This window comes from Lolium perenne, chromosome 6, assembly GCF_019359855.2.
Source record: "Lolium perenne isolate Kyuss_39 chromosome 6, Kyuss_2.0, whole genome shotgun sequence".
Lineage (NCBI taxonomy): Eukaryota > Viridiplantae > Streptophyta > Magnoliopsida > Poales > Poaceae > Lolium > Lolium perenne.
In genome coordinates this window covers 44,264,841-44,276,357 of record NC_067249.2, presented here as the reverse complement: position 1 = coordinate 44,276,357, position 11,517 = coordinate 44,264,841, and the positions used below count along the sequence as shown (strand labels likewise).

General features: G+C 50.8%; 1 protein-coding gene across 1 annotated transcript; it reads right to left on the bottom strand.

Annotated features, from left to right (window-relative positions):
• Positions 1-711: 711 nt before the first annotated feature.
• Positions 712-2,177, bottom strand: LOC127321189 (uncharacterized). The gene is made up of 2 exons (XM_051350230.2): positions 1,674-2,177; positions 712-1,541 (listed from the first exon to the last, which is right to left on the bottom strand). Exons 1-2 carry the CDS (start codon positions 1,849-1,851, stop codon positions 847-849), a joined length of 873 nt encoding a protein of 290 aa, XP_051206190.1. The 5' UTR covers positions 1,852-2,177; the 3' UTR covers positions 712-846.
• Positions 2,178-11,517: the final 9,340 nt, after the last annotated feature.

The window sequence follows — 11,517 nt, the reverse complement described above, 5'->3', positions numbered from 1 at the left end:
CGGACGGCCCGCGCCGCCACCACCGCGCGCGAGGAGAGGGGGCCCCGCCGCCACCGGCGCCGCGCGGGCTTCGCCCGGCGACGCCCTCTGGCGGCGGCGAGACGGAGGGGGAGGGGAGGGAGGGGTCGGGGAGGAGCGCCGCCACGGGCTCCCGGCCGCTCGCGGGAGCGGCGCGAGAGCGCTAGGGTTTTTTTCAAAAGATCTGTAGCCACCAGTTTACTAGTAAATTGTTACCAATCAGATTATACATAGTCACCGGGTAATTTTTACATTTTCTTTTGTCATAGCAATGATCTACATTTCTAGAGAGTGGGTATTTGATCCAGTTTAATCATGTGCAAGGCTTACATGGTGAGGGCGACTAGGTACATAAAAAAAAACTTGCAAAAACTTATTAGAATAAGATCTTGTTTCGATGACTCGTCGCGAAAAACCTAATCGTGAAACAGATCGAAATTTCAACTTAAGATTTAGGAGATAAAATATTTTGAAGTTTGAAAAACAGAAGATATCCGAGGTACATACGGCAAAAAAAAAAAAAAAAACAGAAGGTGCCCGCCTGATATCACACGGCAGCGGGCCCATCGGGCATGTAGGCCGCGACTTGCACCATTTTAGCCGTTGCGGAGCTCGTCCCGTCCTGCCATTTAATTCCCGTTCGCCGTACGTCGACCTCGCGCGGCACGGCATCGCCGTGCGGGCTTCGATCGCTTTTCTCAAGAATCGTCTCGTTTCCTCTTTATTTCATCCGATGGAAAACGAATACGTACAAATAGATCAATCGACAATTCGACACACATCTCAATTACACAAGTGGATCGCCCTTCGTTCCTCACGCTTCAGAGCTCAGACAGCAAGCATGGCGTAGCCGACGATGCAGGCCGCGGCCGAGGCGGCGGCGCCGGTCACCATGAACCCGGCGCTGTTCTGGTTGGTGGAGCCGGTGGGAGGTGACGCGCCGGTCGTGTTCGTCGATCCTCCATCTGCGCCGGCCGGAGCGGTCGCTGGTGGCGGCATCGGCGGGGCGCCCGCCGGAGCCGACGGTGTAGTCGACGGTGGCGAAGAGCTCGGAGGAGCAGACGGAGGGGACGAGGCCGCCGGCGCCGAGCTTGGCGGTGTCACCGGGGCGGAGACGGAAGCGGGGGGAGGGGCCGAGGTGGCGCTGGGAACCTTAGGAGCGGGCGCGGGAGGAGACACCGTCGCCGGCGGCGGACTGGAAGCAGACGGCGCAGGAGACGCTGCCGGCGGCGGACTGGAAGCAGACGGCGCAGAAGACGCCGGAGGCGGGGCGACAGGCGAGGAAGGGGAGGCACCGCCGCTGGAGTTGCCATTGCGGCCAGCGAGGACCATGACGATGAGCTTCTCGTTGGCGCGGCAGTTGGCGTCGACGCCGCTGATGAAGAAGAAGGCGCCGGCGCGGTCCAGGGTGAAGACGGTGTTGCCGTCCGCGAACTTCTTGTCGTACGACGACGTGTTGCAGGCGTTGTAGTCGGCCGGTTGCACCACCAGCACCGAGTCCGTGTCCTTGGGGTACACGAACACTGCACAACCACAGCCAAAAGCCACCATTAACAGAAGAAGAAGCGAGGTTTGATCATGGGACATGGCCAAATGCGGGGCTCCTCGATCATGGCTGAAACCTGACGAAGATCTTTCCATATCTGAATTATTACCTAGAGTGTCGCCGATCTTGAACCTGTTCTTCATGGCCCAGGTGTTGTACGACTGCGCGCTGGCGCCGGCCACGCTCCAGCCGTTGTTACCGCCGACCTGGAACTGCGTGGCGCTGGCCATGGTCGCCACGAGAGCAAAGCACGCGAACCCAAGGCCGTAACCAGCTGCCTTCGCCATGGCCCAGCTCCAAGATCAATACTCAGCCGCTGGCTAGCTAGATAGTCACAGGATCAAGATTGCACAAGTGCTTCTTGGGCTGCTGCTGCTGGATGAGATGGAAGAGCTTGAGGCTGCTGGGTATTTGTAGGTCTCGATCGGCGAGTTGTGTCGCGCACGGGGTGCTTTGCTTTCGATGGAAACCTTGAGCTAGGTGAGGCAGCTATCTCTCTGCCAAGTTTTCGAGCTGTCTTTGTGCTTGCCCTGGCTGCAATGGCGTCCTCTGCTGTGCCCTGCTCTGCTGTGTTTCTGCAGCTGAGCTAACGTAGCCTCGCCAAGTGCCACAGGCATATTCATAGCTTGTGCTCGTGTGCACCGGTCCGTGGGTCGACGTGCATAGGCAACGCCGTTCTCCACGGGGTTGTGGTCTAGTACACGTGGCGCCACATGATATGCCGATCACGGACTCAACATATATAGCATTGCCTTCAGGGTCCGGTTAAGTTGATCGGGGTGAGGTCTGATTAGTTTCCCTGGGCTGTGCTCCGGTGTCCCCTGCGAACGACGTTCAGGTGGTAAACGTGTGTTTGGTTCGTGACTAGAAAATATGGATGATCCCATCCCAAAAGTCGAATATTTCTGAGAAAGGTTGGATCATATGATCCGTGAATTTCATGACTAATCTCACTAGCCGCTTGAGAATCCATGGCCGTCGACGCGACTCTGACACCTGCCACCGTCGTATGTGTGGCTCCCCAGCTCAGCGGCGGCCACCATGTCACGGCGAGCGGTGGGCTTGCTTTTCCACGTGGCTCCCCAGCTCGACATCGGCGGCCTGCAGGGCGCGGTAAGCGGCGGGCTTGATTTTCACCGTGGCTCCCTAGCTCGGCGGCGGCGGCCTCCATGGCGTGGCGAGCAACGAGCTTGTTACGTTTGCGCCACACCCAGTCGATAGAAACGGCCTCGCTAAATATGTGCGGGTAGTGACCTTGCTAGGCACGGGTAGGCGGGCGCCCGCTAGGCCCGGCCTCCACCACAAAGGGAAAAGGACCCGTTAATTACATATTAACCGGTGTGTTAATGGCATATTTATCTTTTTCTATTAATCGTTAATTAAACATATTTTATCCCATCCCAGCATGTACATGTTTGCCCATGAACCAAACACACATGTTAAGTCAACCCACGAAGGGGTATCAGCAGATCCTAGCCGTCTAAATAGAACAAAGTTTAGAGTGGGGGACACCGGAGCAATAGCCATGTTCCCTGTATAACACACATGATTGTGTTTTCATAATTGTTGTGAAACTAAAAAGTTTCATGTTTAATTTGTTTTTCCTAAAAGCGGAGTAAACCCCCGACCCCCTGCAAGTTTTCATGCTAGTGCTATTTAATTTTTGCAACTTGGGTGAAATTGACCCAGGGCAAACAGCCTAATTCAAAAGCAATGGCATGAGGATATCTGAGCAATTTAGTGTTTCGGGCTGAGTAACAACACCAGATTAGAAGCAATCCTAAACTGGTCACAGCCTGCTAATAAAGCCCCTTAGACATGTTAGAGCCTGCTACTAAGTTCGAGATGGCTCAAATGGTCCTCCCAAAACAATACCGATAAAAGAATCCTTCAAAAAAAAGTTCCTTTTAATTTGCTTGCCTCTTCTTTTCGATATGTGATGTACAGAACAGGATTCCTGTCTGCTTGACCTTGATGTTTCATGTTTGAGATTATTCATATATTCCCTTCCACTTCACCTTATGGTCACGCCCATCGGTTTCAGTGAGGCAGATGATAAGATTCTCGCTATGTCTTCGCGATCATCGTGTATTTTCACGCTTGGCCCGATTGACCTACATCAATATATTTGGACGGTCTAGTAAACTTTCTCTTTTGGAGGTTGTGTTTACCATTATGCTAGTATATCATACAGCCGTTTGGTCCACCTGTCTATATCTCTTATAAAGCAAAATCCCATTAGAAGGTCATTTAAGTTGTCTATCTCAACATGCAAGCTATCCATATCATCCATTCTATTAGCCATCCAATTGACCATGTCATTATTGCCTGCCAAAACCCACCGGCGAGCAGCGGCGAGCAACACAAAGAGCCGGGAGGCTGCCAAGACTGCTGGTGGGCCCTGGTCCCTCGACGTCGTCCCGCAATGCTCTGGCACACATCCTGACGGTCGCAAGGGCGTGCCACCTAACCTATACCTGGTCAGGGAGGTGTTGGATCGCTTCGATTAGTTTCCTGCATGATAGACACGTAAACATTAAATGAGCCTCGATCGGCTCTCAGGTTATCCTGCTCATCGGCTCAAGGAGCCGATTGACCCATGGTTCATGTTAAATCTTGCAATAACATGGGCGTCCTGCTTCATTAATATTAAGCTAAATCGATCTACGACAGTTTAGGGTTTTCACCGTATAACCGGAACATCCTACGCGTAGTTGAGCCTAGCAGATACGAAAGATGATGGAAAACTAACCCTAAAAGAGGCCTAAAAACCAACATAAAGTCGATTCCCGGAACATCCCTTCTAGGATCGGTAAGCCATACCTAGCGCACTACCGGATCGTTCAACCCGTTTGCAAGGCCTAACCATACAGATATTAAACTAATCCTTGAAGAACAAGGAGCAACCATAACAGATTGAATCTACTAAATAAAGATGAAGCAAGATGCCACCCTTACACCTAAGATAGGTGTAAGGGCGGCTAGATATCGAGGGGCGGCATAGCTAAGCAAGCATGTCAGAAGAACAACGATGCAAGCCCCAAAACATCTACGATAAGTAGTGTTACTCGCCATCAAAAAGGCTTCAGTACGAGTAACACTAGATAACGAATAAACCTATACTGCCTAGATCGCAAGATGCGATCTAGGCAGCATGATGCTTACCCGGGAGAAACCCTCGAAACAAGGGGTGGCGATGCGCCTAGATTGTGTTTGTTGTGAACGTGATTGTCCTCCTTTCTCAATAACCCTAGATACATATTTATAGTCCGTGGACTTTCTATCTTTGGAAATACACCTAACCGTGTACGGGCTAAACTCTATCTGTTAATTCTAAACTACCATAATATACATATACACGGGCAAACTAGCCCAAACTCTCGTGCAAGGCCGCTTCAGAGACGCTCCACGTGTATATCCTCCAAGCCCATCTCAAGTACACCCCATCTCCTGATTTGGCCAAAATCTGGTGATAACACATGCCCCCATGGTTTTGGTAATGATAATTTCAAAACCACTCTGTTTTTTTTTCTTCGCAGGGTCATGTCGTGGCAGAGCAGAACCGCTTCAGTATCTTTCCATCATAATGCCCTATCTTCTCAACTCCTGCACGATTGTCAGCTTTGGCACCGCATCCTCGAAAACTGCTCACGCATTAAATCGGCTTTCACTAGATCCCTTTTATTTAAACTCATCTGAACAGCTCGCCTCTTCATCCCCTTCCTCCGCACTAGCCATCGGCAAAAATCCCCCTCTGCAACCATGGCTTCCTCTTCCTCCTCTGCCTCTTCCGGCCTTTCCTTCGACTCCTCCTCCTCCAGCGAGCTAGAGCCGGAGGTCAATCTGATGGCCATATACGAGGCTCTCGCCCCCGAGTATTGGGACGAGAGGGATTGGGATTCCTCCATCGAGTCGGAGGACAACGAACCCCTCACCGATGGGGAAGAAGACCTCCAATTCCTCGTTGACAGGGAGCTGGAAGCGGCAAGCGACGACGACCTCTTCTCATGGGAGGCGGACCTCTCCTCCGACGAGGAGGAAGAAGAAACGGAGGAGGACTCCTCCTCCGAGGAGTATCCACCGGCCAAGCGCTTCCGCGCCGGGTCGGATGACGACGACGACGACGATGAGGAGGATGAAGCCCCTGCCGGCGGCTTCATCAGCAGTGACGAGGAGCCCGCCGGCAGCAGCGCCGACGGCAGCTACGACGGCGACGACGAGGGCAGCGACGGCCCGTAGATTAGGGAGTAGTGCAGGGCTAGTAGTGGTAGTGCATTAGGCATCGGATGATCCTTTTGAGAGCCATCGGCTCTTCCTTGTAAAATCGCTCCTTTGAATCAATGAAAAATGTTCTTCCAATTTGATTTTTCAATTGTCCAATTTCAAATCTTCCGATTGTCCAAGCAAGTCAACGCACCAAGAACCGATAACAGCGTATCGGTCTTTCACCATCAAACGCCCATAAGGCTGCTCATTATATTTTGTAGTTCTAGAGTCGATGGCTGCACATCGGCTGTTTTATTCTTAAGTCGATGTCTGTGCATCGGCTATTGCTTTGCACGTATATTTCTTTATCGGCCGATTTCATGTATCGGCCCCCATATTCCATTGTTCATCATCCCCAAACTTGAGAAGGGATTTGTTTTTTTTACTGGCCGATTTAGTGCATCGGCCTTCATATTTTACTGGCCATCATCCCACATACTTGGGAAATATTTCTTGAGATGCTGGCCATTGACGGCTACTGGGAACTTCACCCCATCCAACTGCTCGAGTATGTATGCATTACCCTTCAAAACTTGGTCAACTTTGTACGGTCCGTGCCAATTTGGAGACCATTTACCATACGCTTTATCCTTAGTCCCCAACGGCAACACAGCTTCCCATACCAGATCACCAACGAGGAACTCCTTCGGTTTCACCTTCTTATTATATGCACGAGCTACCTTGGCTTTGTTCTCCTTGATTTTCTCAAGCGACCAGAGTCTGAGTTCCGTTGCATCCTCAATGCTGTCACTCATCAGGGCTGCATATTCTTCAATTGTTAAGTCATTCTGAAACGTAGTCCGTCTCGAGCCAGCCGTGATTTCCCAGGGCAACACAGCTTCTTGTCCGTAGACCATATGGTATGACGAGGTCTTTATTGCTCCATGACACGACATGCGATAAGCCCACAAAGCCTCTGACAACACCTCGTGCCAACGTCTAGGATACTCGTCAATTTTCCTCTTAATCAGCTTGATAAGGCTCTTGTTGGACGCTTCAGCTTGCCCATTTGCTTGAGCATAGTATGGAGACGATCGGATCAGCTTGATTCCCATGTCCTCACAGAACTTTCTAAACTCCTTAGAAACGAAAACCGAACCTCCATCGGTCGTGATAGTCTGGGGAATCCCGAATCTATCAATGACATGCTCCTTCACGAAGTTGATGACATCTTTGGATGCTACTGACTTCATAGGGACGGCCTCCACCCATTTAGTGAAATAATCTGTAATGGCCAGAACCCACTCATGGCCTTTGCTCGATGAAGGATGAATTTTGCCGATCATATCCATGCCCCAACCTCGAAATGGCCAAGGTTTGATGATGGGATTCATCGCTGATGCAGGTACCATCTGAATACTCCCAAACTTCTGACATGCTTGACACCCTTTATAGTACTTGAAACAATCCTCAAGCATGGTGGGCCAATAAAATCCCGATCGCCTGATCAGCCACTTCATCTTATGAGCCGATTGGTGAGTTCCACGGGCACCTTCATGTACGTCATGTAAGAGCCGATTGGACTCGGCTGGTCCCAAACATTTGAGAAGTAACCCTTCCAACGTCCTGTAGAACATGTCATCCCCAATTAGGACGTACTTCATGGCCTTATATCTTATCCGTTTAGGTGCCCCCTGAGCCGAATCTTTCAAGTAATTGAAAATATCGACTCTCCAATCATCTGGCTCCATGAACTGTACCTGGACATCGGTTCCATCTGCTACGTCCTTGTATCCTGATGCCATCTGTGCGAGATCGTTTGCCTCGGTATTCTGCGACCTTGGGATCCAATTGAAATTTATATACCTGAACTGTGCCATCAGCTCACGGCATTGCATCCATAATGGGAAGAGCAACTCGCTTTCACATTTGTATTCCTCCGTGAGTTGAGAAATCACCAATTTGGAATCTCCAAAGATCTCCACTGCTTCTGCCCCGGCTTCAAATAGCAACTCCATTCCCTTGCAGATTGCTTCATACTCAGCGACTTTGTTGGTGCAAGGGGTAGGTAACCTGATGGAGAAGGAATATGTTGCCCCCCGAGGCGACACAAGTAGCACGCCGATGCCGCAACCATCCTCACAGACCGATCCATCGAAGAACATGGCCCATGCACGCACAGACAGTGCTGCTATATCAGTGTTTATTCGTACCTGCATGGCCTGATGAATCCGGCGTTCAGCATTTTCTCGATCTCTTTCTTGACTTCCACCAGAATTTCAGCCTTCATCTGTCGTGCTCGCTGCTAGAACGGCCGAAATCCTTTCTTCAGAGGGAGCCGATGCTCAATGATGCTCCTGTCTAACCCTGGCATCTCTGTGTAATCCCATGCAAAGCAATCTGGGTATTCTTTCAACAAAGCTATCATCAGGCTCCTCAGATGCGGATCTAATTTTTTGCTGATAAATGTTGGTCGTGGCTTATCCCCAGGACCAATGTCAATCTCTTCTAGCTCATCAGCTGATGTAAACCCATACCCTAGCTTTCCGTCGCCTGCTAGATCGATGCTGCACACAGGCGAAGCATATGGTGAGGATAAAATGGGCCGATTGCCTGAATCGGCCTCCTTTTCCATTGCATTTCTCAATGAGGGTTTACAACTTATGTGTGTCCTACGACAACTACGTGGCAGGCTTGTGGTGAGATCATTGCTTTTTATTTTTTGGGGCCGATCGCAGGGATCGGCCTTGCCACGTACGTCTACTGACTTTGGACTCGCTACTCTGTCAGGCCGGTGGATAAGACCAGCCTCACCCCATTTTTTGACGCTTCGATGCGCTTACAGCCGTCCAAACTGATTCCAGAGATCGGCTCTTGGTCGTCTGCATCCCAAATATTCGTGCCAGCTAGTGAGATTTCGATTGATTCATCTGCATGAACGACCTCCACTTCATCTCCATCCCACTGTATCAGGCATTGGTGCATCGTAGATGGAATGCAGCAGTTAGCGTGAATCCAATCCCTCCCTAGCAGGACAACGTAGGTGCTCTTGCTGTCGACGATGAAGAACGACGTAGGGATGGTTTTCCGGCCTACAGTTAGATCCACGTTCAGAACGCCTTGCGCTTCTGATGCTTGGCCGTTGAAATCGCTTAGTGTGACGTTGGTCTTGATCAGATCTTCGTTGGAGCATCCCAAACGCCGTAGCATGGAGTATGGCATTATATTGACTGCCGCTCCAGTGTCGACCAACATCTTATTAACAGGCTGCCCATTGATATAACCTCTCAGGTACAGGGCCTTCAAGTGCCTGTAGCTCCTCTCTCGTGGCTTCTCAAAGACAACTGGCCGTGGACCGCAGTCAAACTGTGCTACTGGCACTTCTTCTGTTCTTGGAGCATGAAACTCCGATGGCAGTATGAACACCATGTTTGTATCAGCCGATGCCTTTGCATCGGCTTTTGTCTGCTTGGGGCGCCATTCTTTCTTTGGCGGGCGCGCCTCCGTCTCCAATGTTTGCTGAATTTTCACGGCCAGATCGGGCCGTGCTTTCCTCAATGTGTACAGGTACTGCGCTTCGGCTTCTTCCAAGTTGCGTAGCCGCTGGACCCTGTGCTTCTGGGAATGACTGAGTCCATCAGGGCACCACCTTGGTCGGTGGTACCTATCTTCTTCTTCTTCTGACTCCTCGAAGTCTTCATCTTGAGAGGACTCAGCTCGTTTATTCTGAGGTGGGAGAGGTCCTAGACGCTTGAACACTGAAACTTCACTTGTGCCCTTCCTCTGCTGTCTACATTCTGGGCAGTTGTCGATTGTAGGCAATCGGCTCATTCCTGAGTCCCAGCAGTGTTTAAAGAAAGGACAATCCCAGTGTCTGTCCATGTCTTCCTGCTCTCTTGACCTCCCTTTAGCGCGGCGTCCATATCCTTCATCGTCTTTGTCATATCGATGATGTTTTCTGTTGTCTGCATCAGACCGACGATATCTGTCGTCATCTACGTCGTACCGCCGACATCGGTCATACTGATACTCATATTTGTTAAGGAGATGCGCGGAGAGTGGTCGTTGGTACCGCACGCTTCTCACTTCTTCCTCGGTGAGGTACCGTCTGTTATCATATTGGGGCCGGTCGCGTGGATCGGCCTCCTTCTTTTCCTTGCCACGGGAATGACTGCTCTCCTCTTTATCTTTGCCATGGCGGTCTACAGGACCTGCCATGTTGACGTCGAAAGAGAAACCCGGTTGACGCTTCGTGGCATGGTTGAGCTCCACCATGTTGATGCCAGGAAATGGTTGCATGTCCACTTTCATGGCAAATTGACCGAAGATTAATCGGCCTTGCTCTATCGCCATCTGAATCTGTCCACGCAACACTTTGCAGTCGTTGGTGGTGTGGGTGAACGTGTGATGCCATTTGCAGTATGGTCTCCCGTTCAACTCTTGCACCATAGGGATTTTATGGCCTTTGGGTAACTTCAGCTGTTTTTCCTTCAGCAGCAAATCGAAAATCTGCTCTGTTTTGCTTACATCAAAGTCAAACCCTTTTACAGGCCCTGGTTGTTTCACCCATTTGCAGGACACGGGTACTGCCCCCCGAGCCCATTCAGCCACAGCGACTTCCTGATCTTCTGCAGAGTCTTCAACTTCTTCTGCCTCGACCAGGCCTATCGGGCGCTTGAACTTGTCTTGGTACAATTCTAGGTGGCGCTGCTCATACGATGTCAGTTTTTGAACCATGTGTGCCAGTGAATTGTACTCCACTTGGAAAGTCAGATCCTTGAGCGGCGCTGCGAGGCCTGCCACTGCCAACTCGACTGCTTCTTTTTCAGTTAAACGAACCGAATAACATCGGTTCTTGACAGTTCTGAAACGCTGAATGTACTCAGACACCGTCTCTCCCCGCCTTTGCCGCACCTGCGTCAGATCGGCAATGCCAGCTTCGGTAGCTTCTGAGTGATATTGTACATGGAACTGCTCTTCCAGTTGCTTCCATGTCCGAATTGAATCTGGTGGCAACGAGGTGTACCATCCAAAAGCTAGACCCGTGAGCGATTGCGCAAAGAACCTTACGCGTAGCTGGTCGGATGCTGAAACCATGCCCAACTGTGCCAAATATCGGTTCACATGCTCAATTGAGCTAGAGCCTTCCGATCCACTGAACTTTGTGAAGTCAGGGAGCCGATACTTGGGCGGCAGCGGGATCAGGTCATATTCATTGGGATACGGCTTGGAATAGCCGATTGTTCTCTTCTTTGGCAGGATACCGAACTGATCTCTCAGGATTGCACTGATTTGATCCATGGTATGAGCTGCAGGGGCTGAGCTTTCATAACTCGTTCCGGTGGCATATTTAGCTAGCCACGCCTGTTTCTCAGCATCTGCTCCAGAACTCCCTCCTGCTCCAGCAATCCCTCCTGCTGTAATCTGGTTCGTATGTGCCCAATTGTTGCAGTCCGGCATGTATGTGCACACGTATCCATGTGGAATCTCTTTGGGCGGCTCATACAGGAATTGGTAATCGCCAGGATCACCTCCAACCTTGTAGACAACATATGCCGGTGAACCTTGTTGCTGAGCCGCAAGCGTGAATGGGAGTTGCGGCCTGGTGTGGAACGGTATCTCTCCCTGGTGAGTTCCTAAGGCAGGTCCTGACGGAGAATATTGATGCTTCATGATTTCCTGAACCACACGGAGCGCAACACGCTCAAAAGCGTTCACCAGGCTCTCAGAATGACGATGTAGAGAAT

Bases quoted from the DNA above. Each gene is read 5' to 3' on its own strand.
- LOC127321189 (XM_051350230.2), bottom strand. From the start codon at position 1,851: ATGGCGAAGGCAGCTGGTTACGGCCTTGGGTTCGCGTGCTTTGCTCTC. The intron at 1,542-1,673 runs GTAATAATTCAG...GTGGTTGTGCAG, and splicing joins CAAGATCGGCGACACTCTAG to TGTTCGTGTACCCCAAGGAC.